Raw genomic sequence first — 27334 nt, 5'->3', positions numbered from 1 at the left:
AATACAATAAATGGTTACATTGAAAATGTAATGAATATACTTTTAAATCAAAAAGTGGGTGCAGATGAGCATTCTGGCTCCTAGAGCAGCTGGGAGGGCAACTTATAACTAGAATGCCTGTGGTTGCCTAGGTGTCAAATGTAAAAACATTGTCTTAAGAGTGTACAGGGACGGGTGTGGTGGCTCACACCTGTAATCCCAACACTTTGGGAGGCCGAGGTGGGAGGATTGCTTGAACTTAGGAGTTTGAGGCCAGCCACCAGTCTGGGCGACCTGATGAGACTCCCATCTCTACAAATAAAAATAAAAATAAATAAGTGTACAAATGCTAATTGTGGCTATGATAAAATTTCTAATAGTGTCAATTCCAGAGTCAAAAAAAAATTCATCTCAATAACTTAGTAATGACAAAGACACTGATGTCTAGGAATTGAATAAAATTTTCATAAAATGTGATTATAGAGAAACAGGGACTAGTGTGGTGGCTCACGCCTGTAATCTTAGCACTTGGGATTTCGAGGTGGGCAGATTGCTTGAACTCAGGAGTTTGAGACCATCCTGAGCAACATGGCAAGACTCCCATCTCTACAAAAAAAAACACAAGTGTACAAATGCTAAGTTTGGTCATGATAAAATTTCTAATAGTGTCAATTGCAAAGTCAAAAAATTCATCTCAATAATTTAGTAATGACAAAGACACTGATGTCTAGGAGTTGAATAAAATTTTCATAAAATGTCATCCCGTGGTATCCTTGGGGGATTGGTTCTGGGACTCCCACAGATACCAAAATCCTCAAAATACTCAAGTCGCTTGTATAAAATGGCATACTGTTTGCATATAACCTATATATATCTTCTGGTATACTTTCAATAATCTTTAGATTACTTATAATACCAAATACAATATAAATTCTATGTAAATAGTTGTTAAACTGTATTGGCTTTTTATTTGTATTATTTCTTATTAGTTTTTTTCTGCATATTTTCTGTTTGTGGTTGGTTGCATTTGTGTATGTAGAACCCGTAGGTACAGAGGGCTGACTGTATAATTTACTATATGGGGTGATTTTTAGTATCTGTAGCTAAACTAATAAGTATTTGAAGTGGCCATTTGACTGTTTCCTTGACATTTCTAAAAATTTATATACTTAAATTGTGGAGGAAAATATGTTTGTGGTGTTCTTAGTGGGTAAATGGAAGATAGCTTTTTAGTCATATATTCATAGAGCTTTCTGATTTACCCATTTAAGCAATTTTGATATATTCTCCTTCGTCCTTCCACGGGACATTGACCTGTCTCTAGTTCTGCACATGTTACACTGTATTGCATTTAGCCTTTTCATAACAATAAATTCAATTAGATGGCATTTATTCCTTTTATCCCTACTACAGTGCCTGGCTTATGATGTACATAAAATAAATATTAGTGGATAGGAAAATTTTTTTTATAAAGAATCATTTTTGTGCCACAGTGCAGTTTTCCGTGGTTGACAGTCAGCAAGCATTTATTGAGCAACTGTTACGTGGAAAGCGTTATGCTGGCTGCTTTGGGATATATAAAAGAACTATAACATCTAAACATGTAATGTTAGAATGAAATGTAATTTCTATTTACTATAAGGTATACTACAAAATATAGGATTTCAGATGGATCATAGGTGAAGTACATATACTATAAGGTGTATGTATTTTACTATACATATATACTATAAGGTATATGTATAAATACAAATACTATAAGGTATACTACAAATTATAGAGATTTCAGATGGATCATAGGTAAAAAATACTGGAAAAACAGTTTAGTCTGATGACAAAATCACTTTTTAGTAGCTGTGGTATTCAAAATAATCATAGTTTAAAATGTCATTTAACAGTTTCCGGAATTTGTATAAAATGGTTCTCCTTACTGTCATATTGTTAGATCCAGAGAGTTAGACTGTGCAGTAAATGAGCTAGTTTTTACCTTAGAAGAGCAGAAGACTTGAAGTTTCATAAGTAGACTCTTAGAGCTCCCTTCTGATGCTTCAACACAATTCCTTTTCTCTAAAGAAATGCTTCAGTGCCGAGTGCAGTGGCTCACGTCTGTAATCCCAACACTTTGGGCGGCCAAGGCGGGCGGATCACGAGGTCAGGAGATCAAAACCATCCTGGCCAACATGATGAAACTCTGTCCACCAAAAATACAAAAATTAGCCGGGCGTGGCAGCACGTGCTTGCAGTCCCAGCTACTCGAGGGGCTGAGGCAGGAGAATTGCTTGAACCCGGGAGGCAGAGGCTGCAGTGAGCCAAGAGCAACAGAGAGAGACTCCGTCTCAAAAAAAAAAAAAAAAAAAAAAAAGATGTATTTTTTTTTAATCTTTGTATAGAGTGTCAAATAGCGTTTGACCCAAAGCCCTTTACCTCTCCTCGTAGGGGCATCTAACAGTAATAGAAACTTAGAACGTAACGTACTACTTTTTATATAGATGATCAGTATAGATCTATTTTAATTGTTAAAATGGATGTCAGGGTTTTCTGTGAGCAGTGTGCAACGTAAGGATTTTTTTTTTTTTTTTTTTTTGAGATGGAGTCTCTCTTTGTCGCGCAGGCTAGAGTACAGTGGCACAACCTCGACTCACTGCAACCTCCACTTCCCAGGTTCAAGCAATTCTCCTGCCTCAGCCTCCCCAGTAGCTGGGATTACAGACACGCACCGGCATGCCCGGCTAATTTTTGTATTTTTAGTAGAGATGGGGTTTCACCATATTGACCAGGCTGGTCTCAAACTCCTGACCTCATGATCCACCTGCCTCAGCCTCCCAAAGTTCTGGGATTACAGGCATGATGTGGGACACTGCTCACAGAAACTGTGTAATAAGCTTTTGTCAAATAGGAATTATGTTTTTGGCCAGTACTTTCGCTAGGTGAATTGTATGACAGCCAAACCACTGTCAGGAGGCAGCGTGGTCTGGAAGAGCAGTGGAGTGTGAGTCAAAACACCTCATCCTTGCCATCAGGTGTGGAGAGTCATCTCAGCAGAGCCTAATACTGTTGACTGTAAACATTATGGTGATGTTTATCTATCACCATAGACTGGAAAGCAAGTGGAAATGAGGATATAATTGTGGAGCCTTCTGCATTTGTCAAAACTAAGAAATTAATATTGGCAAATTAATATTAACTAAACTCCTGGCTTTATACCAGTTTTTTTGGCTAATGTCCTTTTTGTTTCAGGATATCACATTGCATTTAATTGTCACATCTTTTAAGTCTACCTTATGCCCATCAGTCGTTCTAAGCTTTCCAGATGTTTGAAAATTTGCCTGTCTTAGGAATCAGAGAATATGTGCTGAGTGTTGCTCAGTCTTTCCTTGTTAATTCAAGGGTATTGTGAAACATCAGTTAATATTCTGTGCCTTCAGGGGCTATTTACATGTTTGATGTTTTCTGATTTAACTTTAAGCGGCTGTGCTCTTCTGGTTAGCCCTCCGTCAATGTGACCTAGTCAAAAAGCCAAACAGCAATCTGTACTAGAGTTCAAAAGAGGGAGAAGTCCCTTTTGGAATTAGGGAAGGCCTTCTATTTATTAATTGAATTCAGATAAAGAATATTGAAAGAGTCAGTAGTCATCAGGGAGGTAGGAAAGAATGGCATGAGCAAAGTCCTGAGAAGTTTTCCAAGGATGCCTATGAAAGAGTGCCAAACTGGAAGTCATGGAACAGGTTAGAATTCAGGTTCTGCCACGTATTAGCTCTGGAGCCTTGAGCAAGCACCTGACCTCAGTTTCCTCATTTGTAAAACCGGGGACCCATAGTAAATGATATCTAAAGACCTGTCAATTCTAAACATCCATATTTGAGTCCCAGGTCAAATGTGCTAAGTATCTGGGTTGGAAGTAGTGATAAAGAAAATTACATAATAGTAGGAGCTGTCAACTTCACTATAACTCCAAAGGCAGGTGCCATCACATACAGATGGAGAAAAATTGAGTAATTTGGACGTCACACATCTGGTAAATGCAACCAGATTTTAGATCTTGTGTGATTTCCAAGCCTTTTCAATACAATTTACTGCTTCCTGTCTATTGTAATAAGAAAGATTATTCAGAAGAACCTTCAGGATGTCTGGTGAGCAAGGAAGCTTAAAAGTCAAGTTTTATGCCTGCACAACTGGAAAAATAAATGAAAGTGCCATTTAAAAAAATTGTTTTTAATAGAAGTATAACAGGTTGAGCATCTCTGATCTGAAATCTGAAATGCTCCAAGACCTGAAACTTTTTGAGTTCCAACATGATGCCACAAGTTAACCTGAACACATTTTTTCATTGTATCCATCGTATGTTCTGCTTTTTACTAAATACTTACATGTAAATAAATATAAGAAAATGAATGCTTACCAGTAGCATATAAATTCAAGAGTCAGGAATGGTGGTGATGCCAGTCAACCAGATTGTCCACATGTGTGGAGAGTCATCTCAGCAGACCCTAGTACTGTTGACTATAAACATTATGATGATATCTATCCTAATTTAGACTGGAAAGCAAGTGGAAATGAGGATATAAAAGGAAATACACATAGACATATTGTATACACATATACAAATTGTTTACACAATACGATTACTGCTGTGTATATATAGTTTTGTGATCTACTCTTCCCTCTTAATCTGTCATGAACGTTTCTTCATGTCATTTAACAGTCTTCAAAATCTTGAATTTTTTTTCAGTGCCTACATCATGATTGATTGAGAACTGTGATTTAACCATTATGATTTAGTTGGACATTTAAGCTATTTTGAGTTTCCCTATTGTTATTTTACTTTGAGCCTCCTTACACAAAAACTTTTATTCACATCTCTGTTTTTTGTCCTAGGATAGCTTCTTGGATGTGAGATTACTTGATCAAATGACTCTTGATACATGTGGCTAAGAATTTTTAAAAAGCTGTAGTTCTCCTCCGATCTAGTGGTATTTGAGCATGACTATCCCTCCACATTTTTCCCAAGTACTACAATTTCTGGTCTTTGGTAGGGCCAGGTTTTATGTTAAAGATAATTTTGATTTTGTTGAGTTTGAGGTGATGGTTGGTCGGAAAAGTATAACGTTCAATAAGTACTTAAAAAGTGAATATTGCAAAATACACAGTGCTGCTACTAAAGATCTAGAAACTGATTATATGTAGTTTATATAAAACAGGATGAAATCTCTAAGCGATAAATATGTATAATTTGTATTATCTATGGCACTGTGTATAGCAAGAAGGATGCCAAAGACAACTTCAGGGCAAACCCCAATCATAAGGGATAGAAGTGGAAAAAAATAATGTTTAGTGGTAATGGAGAATACTAGAAGTGACAGAATGCAGGTTTACTTTAATAGGAGATTGTGTTTTCTGTAAGGCTTTATCTAAGGAAGATTCAGTTTTAACTTACTGTGTAGAAACTGCTTTTTGTAATTTCAAGATTAGTGACATAATTCCACTATTATACCGATATAATTTTTTATGTCGCTAGATTAGTGTATAGATCTTCTTAATGTACCTTTTGCTATTTTGTATGCTTATAGATAACGTAATTCCTAAAGTCCCTGTGAATGGTTCTTATGTTAACCACTGTGTTCAAAAGTCTTAATTGCTCACTAGTTTCTGATTTAGCTTACTGTACTCTCCAGTAACTGTTCAGTTCTAGGAGTATTTTATGGCATAGTAGTCATATAATGTCAGTGGTGCACTGGTTAATGTTCTAGAATTAATAATAATAATACATTTTATTTTCATACTATGTAGAATTTTCTAAATGTTAGAATTTAAAGTCAGAGAACTTACTAAATGTTTACATAGGATACTAAAGTAAAATTTTACCTTTCTCTAATAGCATACCTTGTGTTTATGCTTTTAAGTCTGCTGCTTTATAAGCAGAGAGGGAGGGAAATGGCAAGAAAGCATACAGCAGCAAGAGCTGAGAATCTTAAACTGTCATAATCTACTTTTTGAAGACAAATGTATAGGCAAAATTACTTGTGCTGTGTATGAGAAAGAAGATTATAGAGACATTTTCTCATTTGATCAGTTTTAAAAAGCTGTTACATTATGCTGATGATCATTACAGCTTTTTGAGGTGGCGATGGGGAAGTTTTCCAAGGAGGCTGGCGTGCCCCTGGCTGAGCCCAACTATTACCTTAATAAATTCACCACAATCTAAAGATGTTAATGAGTTTTGGCAGAAGTTATAATAGCTTCTTACATCTTTCTGCACAATAGGAGTAACAGTTACAGAGCCCAGCCAATTATGTCATATCTGAGGATTGGAATACTTTCTTGTTTCCATTCTGTTTTTTCCCATTCTTTCTGCATATCTGCTCTCCTCGTCTCCAGTTTTGAGTCATGGCTGAGCATTTTATCACCTGAGGAGTTTTTAAGCCTCTGTAAGCTCAGACCAAGCCCCAGACTAATACATCAGAATCTCTTAGGGGTAGGAGCTGGTATTGGGTAAGTTTTTAAACTCCACGGGTGATCACATTTGGCAGCCAAGGTTGGGATCCATGGTTTTAGATGTAGTAACCACATCAGTTAACTTAGTACCTCTTAAGAAGGTTGCTTATTAGAATAACCTGGGAGATTTTCTCCACACTGTTCCCTCCCGCCCACTTCCCTTATTACTTTAGTGAGCCAGTGTTAACTGATGGGAATATAGACATATCCTTGGATATGTTGGGACAGGAAAAAAAAAGACCATCAATTTTTTAAGTACTATTTTTCGTACACTCTTTGGAATATAGTCTGCTTATTTAAGTGACTTTGTATTTATCCAGCATTATTTTGTGTGAATAATTTTGTGTTGTTCAGTATTTGCATAATCACTGTGAGGGCAAGGACCTAGTATGTTCTGTTCATCACTGTATTTTCAGTACCCATTAGTGCCTGGTACATAGTAGGTAATCAGTAGATGTTAGAAGAGTGAATCAGTAACACTGAGTACCTCACATATGTGCCAACTATGTTATGAAGCTTTATAATTACATTGTCCACCAAGGAAAAAGATCTTCCATAAAGGCAAAGATAAGCAGGAAATACATTTATTGAATTTTGAGTCTTTTGCAGGTCAGGGATTCTGTGTAGGCATTAAGATTTTGAACAAAAATGTAGCACAAAACACAAATACTTCCTGGTGGAAGATACATTTCCATACCTGCCCTCGTATATCAAACTGCAAAACATACAGAAAAAAACTAATGGACAAACAGGTACTTTTGGAGTCTGTGCTTAGTTTAAACCTCATGATAAACTGGACTAAAGCTTGACACATTTATCAACTGTTAGTTGTATTTTACCTAATCATAGCCTGTCTTAAAGTTAAAGGCAGAAAATGAAAACAGGATAATCTGTCATATATGGTTAAGTTGTAATTCAGATTTACAATATATTGGTAAAATGGCTTCAATTTTGGATGAGCCCTTAAACTGTACAGTATGCAAAGAATGGGGGAGGGAAGATACCCAAGAAGGGTAAGTAATCTTAGCCAAGATTTCTAAAAGCTCTTATTAATCTGATTTTTCAGAATTGGAAAATCTCTGTTGTCAGAGATCGCCAGTTTGGGGTTTGATAAGAAAGCATATTATAGAAATTACTCTGCCTACCTAAAATCCTTTCTGGTTTAGACTTTCTTCTGTAGTGCTTTTACAGCACTTTTAGTGCTTCAGTCATAGCCCCAGTTTTGACTTACTGGGCCCCGGTCCCTCTTATTTTTCAAATTAAAACTTAACACAGAAAACTATTCAGAATGGAGAGAGTATACAGTGAAAATTGGGTTTCCTTTTCATTCTAGAGCACCACATCCTTCTTAGAGGTAACCACTGTTAGTATTTCCTTCTGTATTTTTACAGAAAGAATTAGTTCATAATGCCAGCATACACATGCAGATAGTTTTTGCAGTTTATTGGTATGATCCCCACATGACTAGATGACGTCTTCTTTAGTTTCTAACACACTTTTCAAACCCAGCTTCTTTCCATATTTCTTCATGTAATTAATCTCTCCTCTGCTTTGTTTCCATTTGCTTTTTTGTCCCTCTTTTATACACCTGTCACAGGTCTGACATGTGTTATTGGGACTTAGGTGTGGTGGTCTCATCTCAGGCATCATCTCGCCTTCTTACTCTGTACTCTTTACCTAGTCTGGTGCATCCCACCTGCAGGACATTAAGGACCTGTGTATCAAAGTCTCACAAATTTATATCTATAGGACCAGTCCCCTTTATCTTATTTGTCTGTCTCTTTGACATATTTATCTTTTGGATATCTCATAAACTTCTTAGTCCCAGTGTGTCCAAAACCAACTTTTTTTCAACGTCCATATCTTAGTTAATGGCACATACATTATCTCAGTCATACAGTCTGAAAACCATAAGCTATTCTTGATACCCCCCTTTTCCTCACTTGCCCTATTTCGAAACGTAAGTCTGGTTGATTTTTTTTTTTTTTTTTCCTCCTAAGTAACTCTCAAGTCTCTCCTCTTTGTCTCTGGTACCACCTTAGTCTAGCCTGTCATCATCTTTCACCCAGATTACTGCAGTGGTCCACCCACAACCCCTCCAGGCCTCTTCCAAGCCATTTTCCACAGAGCAACCTGAGGCGGCTTTGCAAAATGTCCATATTAGTTTAACACTCCCCCTTTGTTGCTTAAAATCTTTTGATAGCTGTCTATTGCTTTTAATATAAAGACAAGTATCTTTCATGTAGCGTTACAAGGTCCTGCCTAGATGTTGGTTACAGCTTCTCTCATCAGGTCCTGTTTCATTGTACTTCCCATGTTCCCTTCACTTCTGCCACATTGTCCTTCCAGACCCCGCTACTTGTTCCTAATAGCCTTAGGGCATTTGCATATGCTATGAATTCCTCTTTCCCAGCCCTTTCCTTTCACCTTCTCCTGATTAGCCCCCACTGGGGTATTTGAAGTAATCAAAGTATTGTTTCCTCTGATTCTTCCCTTACCTCTCTAACATTTCCCTGGCATTCAACAAAGAATACCTTGCCTTTGTAGCATTTTCTGTTTTATGGGTTTTTTTTGTTTTTTTTGTGTGTGTGTGTGAGTTTATTTGATTAAGATCTATATCCTCAGCTAGGCTGAAATCTCCATTGTGTATTTAGTTCCTTGTACAGATTCCTAGCCCCAAATCGTAGACACTCGGTAACTCCTTGATGAATGAATGAATTTGTTTCCTTTATTGAACCTATCAAGTACTATATTTTGTATATTGTTAAAGCTTAAATACTTTTTTTTTATTTCAAAGCAAATTCATAGGTTCACAAGGCACAGTATGGATTAATAAGCAATACCATTTCCTGGTTGGTTGTAATAGAGATTACATAAGAATTCACACATTTACCAAAAAGAGGTAATTCTTGGGAAGAGGAGTAGGAAGATAAAATCATTGGAACTGCTAGCACATACCTAGGTCTGCCCTGTTAGTTAGTAGAATTATTTTTCTATATTATTTCTCTCCCCTCACCCTAATTGTCTGTATTATAGCTTTCCCTAATTGTGAACTCCTAAATGCTTTCAACCTAAATAAATATAATTCTTTCTAAAACACTCAGGAATAATAACTGTTCACTTATAAACAGCTTTTGAAGTTTGGAAAGCAATATAGAGGTATGACTTTCCTTTAGAAAAACATTACAAAAGCCACCTATATTCTCTATCTAGTTCACACATGCCCATTTAGCATTTGATGTACTTCATATAATTAAATTTGTTCTGCATCCTAAGGATATTCCTAAGCCCCAACCGCCTTGATAAGGTTGTTAAAATGAACAACTTATTGCTAAGATTACCTTTTCTTCCTCTCTTGGGCAGTGAAGATAGAACTCAGCTGAGAGAGGGAATAGAGGCGATTAGAAGAAAGAGTGGTGGGTTGAGATTTCTGGAGATTTCAGCTGAGGTAGTAGAGAAGCTTTACAGGATAAATGTATCTTTATGTCATCATTAGCAGAGAAGTCAAGGATCTTCTGGACAGAGCAGCTTTTTGAGTGTAGGTGTTTTAGCTAAGTCGGATATTATACACCACAATCAATGTGAATATAAAAAGCAAGGGATTTAAGTGTGAAATTGTGACCACAGTATTAGTGAAAGACAATATACTTACAGATGTTGATGTTTAATTTCACCATACCCACAGTTTATTCTGGCATCCCAGTGCTTGGTCCATAGTAGTTATTTACAATGTTGTTTAACTGACTGGACTTGGATGTGTGTGTGTGTTTTTAATTATTTCACCTTGTGTATGGTTTTACTTTTAGAAATATTTTCACCTATGTTTATATAAGTGTACAGTACTTTGCAATGAAAAATACCTGTACCAGAATTCTTCTCTTACAAAGCATTTCTTCTGATTATACACAATAGATTTGACTGCATTTGGATGATGAATGTCATAATAGGCCTTAAGATAGACAAAGCGCAAGCTTTATAGTAGCAGTTTTGAAGAAAGACTATATGGTAATTACTAGATCAGTAAAGCATTATTGCATTATCTGTGCAGATAGAAGCCTTTAGGCGATGCCATAAATATTTTTTTTTACTTCTGCCAGAAATAGTTATTAATTCTTTAATGAAGATGGTTTTGCAGACTGAATTTATATGTATGTATATAGCACGCACAGCCAGCCATTTTATTTTTGTGTTCAATCTAATTCCTTTAAAGAAGAGACTATGAAAATACTACTGTTCTGTAGACCATGTGATAAGGTTGTTAGGGCTGGACAGAAAGAAAAAATACGTTTATTTGCCATACGCTCAATATATGAAACGAAGACTAGGTTTCAAAAATCATACTTGCAAGCATCACAGTAATTTACAAAAGGGCCAAGAAGTTACACAAGCATTTGTAGTAATTTATGTAAAAGATGTGAAGCTGATTATGAATCAGAATCTGCTTAATACAAATTTTAGGAAAAGAATCCACTTCTTTGCAAGGCAGTACTCTGATCACTATTTTCTGAACAGTTATTGAAGGTGTTTCAGGCAAGGGTTACATGCTAGTGTAGATTTTTAATGCAAATGACCATATTTGTTTTGAAGGTGAGACCTTGTGGATTTTCTTCTACTCTTTCAAAACTTGAATTTTATATCATTTTGTTTTTCCTCCCATCCCCACATTCTAAGCGCTAAACATAAAAAGACTCTAAAACTCATCTTGTCACCTGCTGTTTTGTTCAACAGGATTCTCTTCAGAAATATAATCCTAAAGTTTTAGAGGAACTCTTGGACACTTAAAACAGAGATGGAACAAAGGATTAATAATCCAAATTATATGAAGCATTTAAAAGTCTATAGAGTAGAAGCCATTACAGAATCACCTTTAGTACATGATTAGATACCTTTATTTCTGAATCTGTTTACCTTTAATTTTTGGCAGGCGCTGGGTAATTAAAAATATTTGTATGGATTTATTGCTTTAAAATTTGTGATGAAGACATTTTAGAAGAGAATCTTAGCTCTGCATATGCTGCATATATGACCCTAAGCAAGTCACTTAACCTTTCTGGCTCGTTTTCTCATCTATGAAATTGTGATAAAAAATACTTGAACAGGATTACTACTATCGAGTTAGATGTGATACAAAGCACTTGGCATAGAGTGGGCACTCCATAAAATGTTATTTCTTTCTTGAGTTATGTTAACAGTAAAATAGAGCTCTGGTGTGCTTTGAAACTTCTTTTTTTGTTTCAACGTACAGTAGTAGGTAAGACTTGAGTAATAATCCAATAATCCTTTCATATATTCTAGCTTGAACATATTTTTTAAAGGAAGTAAAACTATATATAGTTGAAGTTTCTTCATACTTTCTTCCCAGTCTCATTCTTTTTCCTTCCTGCCCAGAGGCAATAACTGTTCTGTATTTTTGGTCCATGATTTCTATATATGTTTTCATACTTTCACTGTGTGTGTATGTATGCATTCATAAACAATATGTGGGATTTTTTAAATATTTTTTTTTAATGTGAATAAATGGTATTCAATTACGTGTTTAATCCTACAACTTAACTTTTTTCACTGAGCATTATTTTTGAGATCTATCTCTTGCTGGAAAATGTAGGTCATTCATTTTAATTGCTGTGTAATTATCTGTTTCCTTATTGGTAGACATAATGGTTTTATGCAGTTTTTTCATTATTTTAAACAATGCTAGGTTGGATATCTTCGTATTAATAGTCTTCTTAGAACTCAGGTCTGCTTATTGAGTCACACCTTAATCCCTGAAATGTGTTTTACTGACCTACAAATGTTTGTAATGAACTTACTTATAAATGAACTTATTTATAATCTTAATTACGTAACTCATTCCAGTCTTTTCTAAAAATTGGTCTAGTTTAAGGGCTCCTCTTTCTAATCTCCCCTACTCCCATTACTCATACTGAGATGCTAACTTGATAACCTCATTGTGGGAAAAGTCATATCAACATTAGGAACAGTTGTTGCTTATTTTGGTGATATTAATAGTGATTGATTTTAATTTTCAATATTACACATTTTAAGTATACCAGTTCTAAAGTATACTTTTGCAATAGAATATGTGTGCAAATTCTTATGACTATTAAAATACTTAGTCCAACCTAATGGAGTAACTTTTTGTATGTAATTTCTTTTTAAATATGTATTTATAGTGAATACATGAGCTGGTTTTATAATTACTATTCTCTATGTTTTCTAGACTGCTTCTTTTTTATGCAGTATGGCATCATACCTAAAATTTTGTATCTCTGTTTTTAAGTCAAAAATACATTTTCCAAATAAAATTTTTTTGTATAGAGCCTGCAGACACTAGATACGTTTCTGAATCACTGAAGTATTTCCATATAGTTTGGCACAATATAAAATTATGTGATTTAACTTAATTATGACTGAATCATGGTGCTGAAATGCCTCCTTTCATTAGCCATATTATTAATCTGAGTGAATCTTATCTAGTTGTTAAGGTTGAGAAAAGAAAGGTGGCTGACACAGCCACATCCTATAAGAAAATGTAATGCTTAAATTACAGTCATTAGGGTGTAACTAATTCTCCTGTTTAGTTAGGATGTTGGTAATGTCAAGAATTAATTAAAATAATTCACGGGGGTGTCTAGGGGAAAGAATACAGTCATAGGTTCTTGAAGTTTCTGTTTCTGGTTAGGGCAGTAAAGCCCCGTCCTCATCCTCTTTTTCTTTTATCACTAGAGACAGAAACTTAAAACCGTGGCTTGGCTGGGCGCGGTGGCTGAAGCCTGTAATCCCAGCACTTTGGGAGGCCGAGACAGGCAGATCACGAGGTCAGGAGATCGAGACCATACTGGCTAACACGGTGAAACCCCGTCTCTACTAAAAAATACAAAAAACTAGCCGGGTGAGGCGGCGGGCGCCTGTAGTCCCAGCTACTCGGGAGGCTGAGGCAGGAGAATGGCGTAAAACCGGGAGGCGGAGCTTGCAGTGAGCTGAGATCACGCCATTGCACTCTAGCCTGGGCGACAGAGTGAGACTCCATCTCAAAAAAGAAAAAAAAAAAAAAAACCATGGCTTTAGGCTGCTAAAAGCATAAAACAAAACAACAATAACAACAAAATAAGGCAGGTTGGACAAGTTTGCTAGAGTCTGTGTGGCATTTAAATATCTTTGTTAACTTGTTTAAGGTATATGCTTATTGCTTTTCAGAAATTTTGAATTTTAAAAATATCTGGAAATGGTTGAGTGCTGAAAGTTAACAGTGCAGTTATCATTGAGAACACCTGACTTTCACATATTAATTTAACACCACCAACATTGGCTAGTCCTTTTTATTGTCTAGTAATAGCCACAGAAATACTCCTTTCCTGCTTACCTCCCAGTTTGTAGTTTCTAATCATATCACGACCTAGTTCTTAATCACTTTTGCTAAAAGGTGTGCCCACTCTTAAGGCCAGGGGTAGATTCCTTGTTTTATTTTCTTTGTTCTGCTTCTTCTGCCTCTGCTTTCCAGGAGAGTTTCCATTTTCCTATCTGCTGTGAAATGCTTGCTGGTCACTTTTCTACCTTGGTTTTCTTTTATCCTTACCTCCCTTTTATCTGGCCTATTGGTGGGCTTTCCATGTGCCTCTCTGTGCACAGGACACCTCGCCGTCGCTTTTACAGTGCTGTTCCTTCTTAGTCATTTCTTAGTCATTTCAGCACCCTTTAAGCCTCCAGGAATAATCTTTTTCTTTTCCTCTCATTCTTTTGTGACCAGAATTTCCTTATTTTTACATCTTTTCTCCTTGGTTTATAAACATATGTTTGAAAGAGTAGGAAAAGCTCAGAGGCCAGAGTGAATACCGGCCAACTACATGAACTTTGAGAGCCAGAGTGATCAATTTAAAGATACTCTGGGTTATGTATTTTTTAAATGTCTAACTATATATCAATACTTTTCAGTATTTTTCACTGCAGATACACAGTACCTTATTTAATGTTATGGAATAAATAGTTTAAATAAATTTTGTGGACCAGGATTTAAACCACCTTAGTTCTGTGGTCAAAATGTGTTTCAAGTTCCAAAATACCTGATTTCAAAACAAATTTTTGGAACATATTCATTTATGAAAGTTAGTAAATCTTTTTATAAACCAGTACTTAGAGAAACACAGACTTATTTTAATATATAAATATTTGCTTGTTCTAAACTTTATTTGTATTTTTTAAATTAATAGCTTTTTCTGGGGAGTTTTAGGTTCATAGCAAAATTGAGTGAAAGCCCCTTGTCTCTCTGCCCCTGCACAGACACACAATCACCCCTGCTATTATTGTCCCACACTACAATGGTATAGTTGTTACATTCCAATCAATAAAATCATGCAGAGTCCCTAGTTTTCATCGCGGTTCACTCTTGATGTTGTACATTTTATGGATTGTTACACATACATAATGAGATATCCACCATGTCATACCATACTGAATAGTTTCACTACTTTAAAGATCCTCCGTGCTATGCCTCTTCATCCCTTACACGCCACTAACCCCTGGCAACCACTGATATTTTTACTGTTTCTGTAGTTTTGCCTCCAGAATGTCATATAGATGGAGTCATACAGTATGTAGCCTTTTCATATTGGGTTGTCTTCCTTAGTAATACACATTTAAGTTTCATCCATGTCTTTTCATGGCTTGATAGCTCATTTCTTTTTAGCACTGAATAATATTTTGTTGTCTGGAGGTACCACAGTTTATATATCCATTCAGCTACTGAAGTACATCTTGATCACCTTCAAGATTTGGCAATTACGAATCAAACTGCTATTCACATCTGCATGCAGGATTTTGAGTGGACATAAGTTTTCAGTCATTTGAGTAAATACCCAGGAGTGTGATTGCTGGATCTTATGGTAAGATATGTTTATGTTTATAAGAAAATTGTCAAACTGTCTTCCAAAGTGGACATCCAGATGCGTAAAAATGAATCTAAATATTTTGCATTTCCTGTACCATTTTGTATTCTCCACTAGCAACGGATGAGAGTTCCTGTTACTCCACATTTTCGTCAGCATTTGTTGTTAGTGTTTTGGATTTTGGCCATTCTGATAGTTGTGTCGTGGTATGTTTTTCTTGTTTTAACTTGAAATTCCCTAATGACATTAGGTTGAACAGTTTTTCATATGCTTACTTGCCATCTGTTTATCTTTGATGTAAGGTATCTGTTCAGGTATTTTGCCCGTTTTATAATCAGGTTGTTCATTTTCTTGAGTTTTAATGGTTCATTGTATATTTTTGATAATAGTTCTTTTGCAAATAATTTCTCGAAGACTGTTGCCTGTCGTCTTCTCTTGACATAGTCTTGCAGAGTAAAAACAATCTAGGCTGCAGTTACAGATGTGGAAGTTAAGAGCATATTGGTGCTATTGGGAGCCATAAAACTGCGTAAGATAACCAAAACAGTACAGGTAGGTAGAAAAGAGAAGAGGTGTAAGGTCTTAGCTCTGGAGGACTGGCAATATTTAAAGTTTAGGGAGATAAGGAATAGGAATAGAGAGTGAGAAGGAGGGGCCAGGAAATGTAGGAAAACTAACAAAGTATGTTATTCTGGGAATTAAAGAGAAAGTGTTTCAAGGATGATGTGATTGGCTGTATCAAATGTTGCTGGACCAATCAAATAATATGAAGACTGAGATATGATCATTGGGTGTAGTGATGAGGTCACTGGTGACCTTGGATAAGAGCTGTTTCAGTGGAGCAATGGGAGGAAATGCCTGTTTGGAATGAGTTCAAGTGACAACAGAGGAGAGAAACTGAAGATAGCAGGTGTAGATGAGATTTCCAAGGAGTTTTGCTGTAAAGGAAAGATGATTGAGATGGAAGCTGGAAGGGATAGAGAAATAGAGATTTAAAATAATAATAATAAAGTTGGGAGAAATGGCATTGTTGGATTCTTGTTGGCATCACTCACCAGAGAAGGAAAAATGGATGATTCAGACAGTGAAAGAGGCAGAGAGAGTGTCAATCAGCTGTTAGCCTCTAATATGGTTTGTTTAAATTACAGTGGACTCAGCCCTGCAGCTGCTCATGTCCCTTCCTGACGCCTTCCCATCTTGCCCCATGTTTTGTCTAACAGATGGTACATCTATGAGAATGAAAAAAGACCCCTAACTCCAGACAGGTAGCCAAAACTACTTGGATTTTAGGACTGGATTTTAGCCCTCACTTGCCCTAAGCTAGGTATCTTTGGGTACAGCAAAGTAATCACACTACCATAGATTCTCTGCTTAGTCTACTCTGAGACAATAGGAAAAGTTATTTACTATCCTGCTGTAGTAGTTAAATGTACACTTTGTCCTATAGTTAAATGTACACTTTGTCCTATGGCAAACAGCATGATAAGTGGGAAGAGAGCACATTTAAGAACTAAGAATTTGGTGTGGGAATCCAAGCTCTTCTACCAACTGGCAGTAAAATATATTTGAGGAGAGTTTAAGGCATATGAGTCGTCTTACCAACAAGTAATTATGAGTTTAGATTTTATTTGAACTATCTCTCCTTTGTATTTTATAAAGTAATGGTGTTAAGCACAATGCACCAAAATGTAACTGAGACTTAGTAGCACCTAGGACTCAGATCTTGGTTTTTCTGACAACATGCCCATTGAAAGGAACCCTGGCTCTTTGGAAAAATGGCTGACTCCAAGGATGGGATTCCTTATGCCAAAGGAAGGAAATGCTTTAAAAAAAAAAAAAATGCTAACGTGTTGCAAGGATATAGGAGTCATTTTGAAAGAGTTCTCCATTGGCCAAGCCTGCGATAATTTGGGCATCAAAATAATTAAAGGCAGTAATGACTTACAAAGCATTGGGAAAAAAATGAGACCATACCAATAATACTTACTTCTGTACATACATACAGGCAGTAGAAAGGGCTCAAGGGGTAACTGTTAAGTGTAGAGAAAGTTCTAGAATTGGAAAATCATGATTTTATTACTGTAACAGAATACCTGAGACTGAGTAGGTTATAAGGAAAAGAGGTTTATTTGGTTCACCTGATGGGCATCTGCATCTGGTGAGGGCCTCAGGCTGCTTCAGCTTGCAGTGGAAAGGCAACCATCAAATGCAAAGAGATCACAAAGCAAGAGAGGAAGGAAGAAAGAGAAACCAAGGAAAGCCACTCTTTAACAGTGAGTTCTCTTGGGAACTAATTCATTTTTGCTAGAGTGAGGACTCACCCCTGAGGGAGGGCATTAATTTATTCATGAGGGATCTACCCCTGTGACCCAGACACTTCCCAACATTGCCACATTTGGGGGTCAGATTTCAACATGAGTTTTAGCAGGGACAGATCAAACTATAGCAATCACAAATGGATGCTTAATATTGGGAAGAAATTTTGATGAGAAGCAGGATATTTGCCTGGTCTTAAAGTGTCTGTCCATAGATTGCTTATTGGTTGCAGGGAAAAAATGGTAACTAAACAGTAGGAAAATTGGATAGCACTATGTCTGGATGATGAAACTTAACGTCACCAATGAGGTACAGGTAGATGTTGTGTGCCTCCAAATGTGATACCATGAGAAGGACACATCACATACTATTTGAGCCAGAAATGCATTACATGAGTCAAATCATGAGGAAACATGGAAAGCTCAAAATGATGAGCATTTTTAAAAAAAGAAGACTAGATTCTGCAAAAAATGTTAATGTTACAAAAGTTAAAGAAAGGCGGAAAGGACCCATATTAAAGGAGAATAAAGACACAGGAAATACATGGTTCCAAGACTGGGTCCTGCATCCGGAGAAAAATTAATTTTTTAAAAGGATATTACAGAATCAGTTGACAACATTATAATACAAATTGCAGTTTAAAGAATTGTATTCATGTATTTACTGAAATTGTAACTGTATTGTGATTTATAGGAGATTATTTTTAGGAAATGCACGCTGAAGTGTTTATGGGGAAAAGGCCATAAAGTGTGCAACTTTCAAATGACTGAGAAAAAAGCATGTCTGTATGCATGCTTGCAGGTTTAGACGGGTGTGTGTTACGGGGAGAGAGAGGAGCAAATGGGGCAGAGCAGAATGCTAATGGAGACTGGGTAAAGTTATACCGATTTTCTTTGTACTTTTCTTGCATTTCCTCTGTAAGTTTGTAATATTTCCAAATAAGTTCTTACACACATGCACATGCAAACACATTGGGGCTTATTTCTTTTATACTTATTTCACTTCTTATTGCTCTAGATTGCTAATTTACCTTTAACACTTCCCTGGTTTTAGGATATTAACATGAATTGCTAATATATGTACATACTGATTTTTAATTTCTTTTAAATAGTGCTGGGCCTAAAGGAGATAACATTTATGAATGGAGATCAACTATACTTGGTCCACCGGGTTCTGTATATGAAGGTGGTGTGTTTTTTCTGGATATCACATTTTCATCAGATTATCCATTTAAGCCACCAAAGGTAAGAAGCTAGAAGTGCATTCTTTAATATTTAATCCTCCTTCTCTAAATTTAACTGGTTATTCTAAAACTTAAATGTGTATTGATGCAATTATTTTTATTTCATTGCTTTTCATGGATTGATATGGAAAATTTCATGTAATCAAGAATTTTAAAACTGGAAGTAATTGACTCCTTTCACAAATAATTTGTAATAAGCAGAAAGTTTAATTCTTAATTGTAAATAAAACTATACCTTGCACCTCAGTAAAGCAGATAAATTGTATGCTTATGAGGGAAAATATCCTGTGAACCTTCATTAATACCTTAATTAATAATACCTTAATTAACTATTAAGGTATTAATGAAGATATTTATTAGGATAAAAAGTAAAACTGACAGCTTCCAGAAATAAGTGTTTAATAATGTGAATTTTGTGCTGAATACCTTATCTTTATAGATAAGCAAAAACTTCATAGCCAGGAAGAGGGAAATGAATAATATTTAGTAAACTCATTTTGTACCTTCTGTGGGTATGATGTAGTAATGGAAACAGAATGCCTCAGTTTTGTTGGCTCTGAGTTCATTTGAAGTATGAATTAGATGGATAACAGAGAACGGGGTGAGTTGTGCCTTGTAATGACCGTCAACTTTGCAAAGCTTAAACATAACAGTTACTTGAATGGCTCCCTCCCGTAACTTCTGTTTCTACGATGGTCAAGTCAGCAGGTAAAAACCATTGGAATTAAGTATGAGCATTATTATGCTTTTGTTACAGAGATGTCTGACATACTAAAGGAAAGTATATTTTCAAGTCCATAGCCCTTAACTACGGTGAAATGTTTTTCTTTCCAACATGGTAACTTTTGTTCTCTATACTTTATAAAGTTTATGTTGCAATTTATACCATTTAAAATTTATGTAGCCTGTGTGTATGTGTGTATGTGCACATAAACAGATTTATTTTGTGAATAAAAGAGGGTTATTTCTCAGTAATGAATCATCTAACAAGGTAGCAAGAGTTCCATCTAGTGGTATTTACCCCAAACCGCAGACACCGTTTACTCTCAGTTACAGCTGTTAGTGTTTAAAGTGCTTTAACCGTGTGGTCCCATCAGAATGTAAGATCTTGAAATTATTTTTGCATATGGGGAAGATTAATTGAAGAAAAAGACTCTTAAGTTTTTCTGACACCTTTTAATGGAAAATGGAAATTGACTAATATAAGAATTTCACAGTATATAGTACTGTATATGATTTGCCAATAATTTTGATTAATATAATGATTATAAATTTAGCATGTTAGTTTTTTGCTGAAATTGCAATATATTAAATTTCTAATTCTTTAGTGTTAGTTCGCTCTGTTGCTAAGATATACAGTATTAACCATTATTAAGATCTGTAGTTGGACAAGTGAAAAATGATTTCTGGTGTGATCTTGGTATTTGGAACAATTATTTCTCTACAATGCTAAATCTTTTTGAAGTTTGGAAAAAATGTTGAGCTTCTTGAAGGATAATAAATATTTAATAGACATCCGTTCATGAATGCTACTCTGTTCAGTAGTTATAACTGAAAATATATTTGTAAATCACATGTGTATTGAGTAGTAATGTCAGTGATCTGAACATAAATTATTTCTATATTCTAGAACAGCATTAATGGAAATATAGTAAAATCTACATGTATAATTTTAAATGTCCTACTAGCCACATAAAACGTAAAAACCAGAATTTTAATACTATATTAGTTAACCCAACATATTCAGAATATTGTCATTTCAACATGTAATCAATGTAAGAGTATTGTTAATGAAATCTTATACATTTTCTTTTTGGTACTAACTCTTTGAAATCTGGTATTTATTTTACAACACTTTTAGTTTGTTTCAATTCACTTTGCCACAATTTAAGAGCTGTATATGCACATGTAGCTAGTATATGCTGTATTGGTCAGAGCAGTTCTGGAAGGGCATTCTCTCTTCCTCCCCCACTAAACTAGTGTGGTGCTTCCCCACCCCTTCCCCATCATGGATTCTTTTCAGAAAGACACTTTTGAGAGCATTTAGTATTTTTTTCCCAGATTCCACTTTTGTGCCCACAGTGCACTGCTAGTTTCAAATGATCAGAAATTGTTTTTCTTTCTCAGCAACTCCAATTATGAATTAACTATCCAATTAGTGTTTGTGATTGTTTTGAGACTTGGCAGTGTTTGTTCTTATGATTTATCTTCTTCTCTCACACATTTCAGGGATATATTAGTTTCCTTTATCCAGTAGCTAAAAACCTTGTTTATTTTATTTTAATATTTTAGTCTAACAAGACAGTGAACCAGCTGTAGAAATAAAAGGCTAAGAAACAGAAAGGTGGTAGTGTAAATGATTTTACCAACCTTCTTCTAAATCCTCCAGTATTTTCTAACGTTTGGTAGGAAATTAGCTGAATTGATACTGATCTTTTCTACTAAGAAACTGATGTAACTTTTATGTTTTAAAAAAAATCTTCATCAGTTCCTCTTACCTTTGGCACCAAAATATTTCTCTTCCTCACTTTGTCTTTCTGTATGTGTGTGTGCACACACAGTTGTATATGATGCAAACACACGTACCCACACACATAGATAGAATTACTGTATCAGTTATTTAAGTATAACTGATCAATTCCTTACTTTAGTTCTTTCTATACAGGGTAAAAATAAAGATTTCAACTGAGTCAAAACCATTTAATTCTGTTATTAAACCTAATCTAAGGTTAGCTCCAGTCAGATAATTTAGTATCTTCTATGATATATTACCCTTCATCTTTTTCTAGTGTTTTAGTTGGTAATATAGCATTCATTTTCCTTCTGTTTTTAATGTGACTGTGCTTAGGTTACTTTCCGCACCAGAATTTATCACTGCAACATCAACAGTCAGGGAGTCATCTGTCTGGACATCCTTAAAGACAACTGGAGTCCCGCTTTGACTATTTCAAAAGTTTTGCTGTCTATTTGTTCCCTTTTGACAGACTGCAACCCTGGTAAGCAAATCTTTATTAACACAAAAACCAGTGCGTTTTTTTTTTTTTTTTTAGTTAGCTTTAAATGTAGATTGAGAGGTAAATGTTATTGATAGGAAGATCTCCGTAAAATAGTTTGTAAGGAAATTACCAGTGCCATTTGAAGTAGACTAGGCCAGAAGTTTCTCAATACCTTCATTTAATTTGTTAATGGCATACCACTCTATAATTATTTTGTCACCATCACTAATGGAATCTTTACTTTTAAAACTGTTTAGGTGCACAGACTACTTCTACCAAGAGTAAACCAATGTCTCTGAAACCAGTGCCTCCTTTTCCTGCTCCTTCCATTCTGCGATATGCTTTTAAGCAGCTACTTTAATAATAGAGGGCTTCTTGTTCTCCCTTCCTTTTTGAATTAATTAGTTATATTAGGTGTAGTAGTAATGAATATTAAAATGATAGCCAATGAGAATTGAACTAGATTATGATTATATAAACTCAGAGATAAAATCATTTGTGTGTAATTCATAACTTTAAAAAATGCCTGCCACATGTGAACTTCAGAAACTTGAGTAGCTGACTTGATAAAATGATGTTTAGACCTGAAATTTCACACATTTTGTTTTCCTATGTGATTTTTTTTTAAGTTGACTTACTTTTTCTAAATATTTGATAAGTCACTGAAAACTGTTACTGTTGTTACCTTGTGCTTGGCCAAGATACATATACAATAGATAGAGACAGATGGATATTCATTGTGGTATCATTTATTAGAGTATTGGAAACAACCTCAATGTCCATTAATTGATGTAACTTTTTAAAAGAATGTGACAACTCTATATGAACTCATAGGGAAATATCTTCAAGATATATTAAGTATAAAAAGCACTGGAAAAAATACATATATACAACATAATATTCTAAATGCTTGTCAATGCATCTAAGAACTCTGGAAAGTAATGTTGTAAATGGGTAACAGTTGTTTGCCAGGGAAAGAAACTTCTGAGTAGTTGGAGTCAGGAAGGAAGAGAGTTTTTTTTACTGGCTATGGTTTGGTACAGTTCAAATATTGTACCATATGTACATATTTTTTTCTTTTTAAACATTATGATAAAAATTTATATCAGGTTCACTCTCTAGTTCAGAATTCTACTTAAAACAAAATGGCAAGTAAGGTTTCAAGTGGAAATATAGATAGTGATTAGAGTCATATCAGGCACAGAATGAAGGAAGCATTGTATTTGAAATAGCATGGTATCGTAAGACTGGGGTTTTACTTAAAACTTGCCATTTTTGAACTATTCATAAGCAGAAATATAACCTCCTAGTATACTTCCATTGTTGGATGAAAGGCCAAAATTATAAAATAGTTTTTTGTATATTAAAGACCTGTATCTTTCATAAAAGTCAAATCTAACTATTTTTGTATATAGCTCAAAATTTGTTGTTGTTGTTGTTGTTGTTGTTGTTGTTTTGCTGAAGGGGGCTTTCCTAACTTGAATATTAAAATACACATACGATCATGTTACTTTAAATTTTTTCTTTTGAAAATCTAGCTATTATATGTGAAGATACTGCGGAAAAGTAAGCATTTCATTTTAATAGAATATTAGAACTATACCTTGAAGAAGACACCACAAAATAGCTTTTAATGTTCTTTCCACTTTTCCAGCGGATCCTCTGGTTGGAAGCATAGCCACTCAGTATTTGACCAACAGAGCAGAACACGACAGGATAGCCAGACAGTGGACCAAGAGATACGCAACATAATTCACATAATTTGTATGCAGTGTGAAGGAGCAGAAGGCATCTTCTCACTGTGCTGCAAATCTTTATAGCCTTTACAATACGGACTTCTGTGTATATGTTATACTGATTCTACTCTGCTTTTATCCTTTGGAGCCTGGGAGACTCCCCAAAAAGGTAAATGCTATCAAGAGTAGAACTTTGTAGCTGTAGATTAGTTATGTTTAAAACGCCTACTTGCAAGTCTTGCTTCTTTGGGATATCAAAATGTATTTTGTGATGTACTAAGGATACTGGTCCTGAAGTCTACCAAATATTATAGTGCATTTTAGCCTAATTCATTATCTGTATGAAGTTATAAAAGTAGCTGTAGATGACTAGGAATTATGTCATTTGTATTAAACCCAGATCTATTTCTGAGTATGTGGTTCATGCTGTTGTGAAAAATGTTTTACCTTTTACCTTTGTCAGTTTGTAATGAGAGGATTTCCTTTTACCCTTTGTAGCTCAGAGAGCACCTGATGTATCATCTCAAACACAATAAACATGCTCCTGAAGGCATAGTTTCCTGTCGTAATATTTTACGTCAGTCTTGTTAGAAGGTGTGTCTGAGATGATTGTTGATGAAATAAAAATGCGTCTATGAAGATTACTAAAGACTAGCACAAATAAACCAATTCTTAAATTGAAAACATTTAAAGTCCTATTAAATGTGTAGAGATTTTTTCCTTTGTTATTGAAAGAATGACCGTAAATAATCAAAAGTGGATTTTAACCCATTAGTCTCAAACACATAGAGCTGTATTTTGGTAATATGATGCTTAAGTCAAAATGCATCTGGTAATATCTTATGGAACATGTTGTTCAGCATTGGGCAGTATTGTTAGATGGTAACTTTGATGTGGTAGCTAGTGTACTTTTTACTTCTAATCCTGGTCTTGAATTTTCGTGGTGTGTATTACCATTCTTACTATGGCAGGTGGCCAGCAAATACAGCCAGAGGCACAGTTGAACACAGAAATCTTTGTCTGCCTTGAAGGTAGACTAGAATTGTGTTAGTGTACAATGTGATATTTCTCAATTGGTAAAATACCAAATTGTAAGGTTTTTAGAAGGTTAAATTTCTTCTTCCTAGTTGTAATTGTGAAGTGTTAGATTTCTTGAAAGTTAGAATTACTTTGCAATATTTAGATTTGCTAAACAGAGTATCATTGTGTGTGGTTTGTTTTGTTTTGTTTCCCTATGACTAAGGTAATCATCTCTGGTCATGTAGCCAAGGTTGTGGTTTATGGGGCAGGTGTCTTCTCCAGTCCTCAATATGGAAATGAAGTATCATCTTAAAAATGTATAGAGTGAAAATATTAACATAAAAAATGCTTCAAGATAAAGTCAAATGTGTAGTTGTGTGTGTCACTAGAGTAGCAGACTCCTATTTGTCAGTAGAAGTCTTATAGCAGAGTAAAATTAAAATTACACGTACATATCTGTTTTTCACTTGAACTCCCTACCCCCCAACTTTATTACAGAGGAACACCATACCAAGGGACTATTTTGAAGAATTCACACTTTGACCTCTGTAAAAACCTAACTAATAGTTTATAATGGAGTCCAAGTCAATGTGATGAAAGTGGAGACCGGTTTTTAAGTTGTAAGGGTTTTTATCAACCATGGGTGAGCTGTAGAAAGTAGTTTTTCCTCCACTGCCCAAATTGTATATTCTACGTCTTAGAGTAATAAAATTCTCTTGGTGGTAGAAAAACTTAAATCATACTGAATGTTAGGATGTTTGGGGATGCTATGATTAGACTTCTTTTAGTTACTGTAAGCCTAGTTACCACTGCCAACCTATTTTGCTTACTTGTTGGCTGTGTCCATACTGGTTTGGGATAAAGTGGAGGGAATTGGTTACTTAAAATATTTGCAGCTCTTCCACAAACTACCACTGTGGCCTTAAATAAGACACTTTAACTCTGAGTTTTAGTTTGTTTATATATGAGACAGAAGAGTCGATTAGATAATTTCCCTCTTCTCTATTCACCCTCAAACTCAGTAAATTTAATCTTGTACATTTTGTTGTGCTTGTCCTGCTTTTTCTTTTAGGGAACAGGCTACTCTCTGAAGTGGACTAGTAGTATCTTGGTGTTCTAATGAATAGATCAATCTATGACATGAGAGCCACTGCATGCCAGGGCACTGTTCAGTCACTGATGTGCCTTATCTCATTTGAGACACCTAAAGAGCTTTAGGAGAGCAGACACTGATGATCCTTAGTTGACAGTTGACAGTGTACGTAGACAAGTTTAAATAACTTGTTCTATATTACACAGCCAATACGATACTTCCTCTCCCCCTGCACCTTCATGCTTTCCCACTAGGCAAAGAGTTTTTGTTTATAACGTCACAACTTTATATTGAACACGTGCGCGCACACACACATATATGTATGTACACATACACAAGTTATAACTGTTCCCTATAAAAGTAGATATGCATAGATTATAGCTTCTGGAAATTATACAGTATTTCATTTTAGCAAATCTTTGTTTCAGTATTTTATTTTAGTCTCAAATGGAACCTTATAAAATATAACTGCTGTTTGCAGTGAATATGAGTTAGGTAGGTTTGTATTCTCCCTTAGATATTTGTCATAGAAATACTTTCAACATCACTGATATTCCTTTATCAATTTGGAAAATGAGATAAACAATGTTATTTCAAATTTATTTAACCATATATTGCATAACCACATCAGAAAATTTGTGTTGATAAATAAAGCAAGCATTTAATGGAATACCTTTTTCAAAACAGAAATTTTAGTTATGTAGACATTGCCTTTCTAAAAAATGAGTAAATTTTAATTAATCACAGGAATGAAATTCATGTGATGCTTAAAATTTGACCTATGTGTATGCCACCCTTTGTAATAAGAAATTTTAAGGTGATGTTTTCTGATACGTAAAGAACTTGGAGTATGCCCCACTAACTTGTCTAAGTGTTCTGACAACAATATAAGAATGTGACTGTATGGTAAGATTTCAATCCATTTCAGTCCTGTGACTTTAGATAGTAACCCACGTTATAGTGATATGTGCGCACCACGTTAACACATTTTTGTTAACATTTACATTGAGGTCTTTGGACGGAATTATGGCATGATGTGAAACGTCAGTTATTTTTCTCAAGTGTTTATAAATTGTCTTAAGAGAGTGAGGTAATGGTTCTACATAAGCATTATCTACTTATATTACAGTTAGTGGTCTTTATTTTAGGTAAATAACATATACGAATACATTCATTTGTTTCATATTTAAATACTAAATTTTCTCAAGTAATAGCCAAGTAAAAATTACAGTTACATTCTAGTAGATATTCATTATTTGAAATGAAACAAAATTTTTCTAACTAGTTTGTCAACTTTTTCTTGTAAAGTTCTTCAGTGATTTAAATGTGTATCTGCAACGTGTAATGGGATGTTTCTACAGAGTAAAATGATAGTCCTTTCAAAATGGCTATAAAATGACTGGGAGTGGCATTTATAACTGCATTGCTGACAGCAATAGGTAATGTGAAAGCCTTTGTCTTTGTCAAACAGAATCAATCTTGTTAAATTAGAAATGAGGAGTGATCCTGTAAGATGTATGCCTATCATATCTAAGGCATACACACACTAGCCTCACTTTCTTCTTTTTCTCCCTGAC

The 27334-nt window shown here is 35.1% G+C and overlaps 1 protein-coding gene across 4 annotated transcripts in view; it reads left to right on the top strand.

Moving 5' to 3' along the window:
- UBE2E3 (ubiquitin conjugating enzyme E2 E3) overlaps nucleotides 1–24197 on the top strand; it is a 1128997-nt gene extending 1104800 nt beyond the window's left edge. For all 4 annotated transcript variants that reach the window (XM_050750599.1, XM_050750598.1, XM_050750600.1 and 1 more), the window contains 3 exons: nucleotides 18781–18913; nucleotides 21761–21908; nucleotides 23563–24197. In XM_050750599.1, the coding sequence (XP_050606556.1) occupies nucleotides 18781–18913; nucleotides 21761–21908; nucleotides 23563–23660 (379 nt within the window). In that variant the 3' untranslated portion in view covers nucleotides 23661–24197. The remainder of the gene's footprint in view (nucleotides 1–18780; nucleotides 18914–21760; nucleotides 21909–23562) is intronic.
- The last annotated feature ends 3137 nt before the right edge of the window (nucleotides 24198–27334 follow it).

Source organism: Macaca thibetana, chromosome 12 (assembly GCF_024542745.1).
Source record: "Macaca thibetana thibetana isolate TM-01 chromosome 12, ASM2454274v1, whole genome shotgun sequence".
Classification (NCBI taxonomy): domain Eukaryota; kingdom Metazoa; phylum Chordata; class Mammalia; order Primates; family Cercopithecidae; genus Macaca; species Macaca thibetana.
The sequence above is the reverse complement of the archived record's forward strand: the minus strand, read 5'-3'. Positions and strand labels throughout refer to the sequence as shown.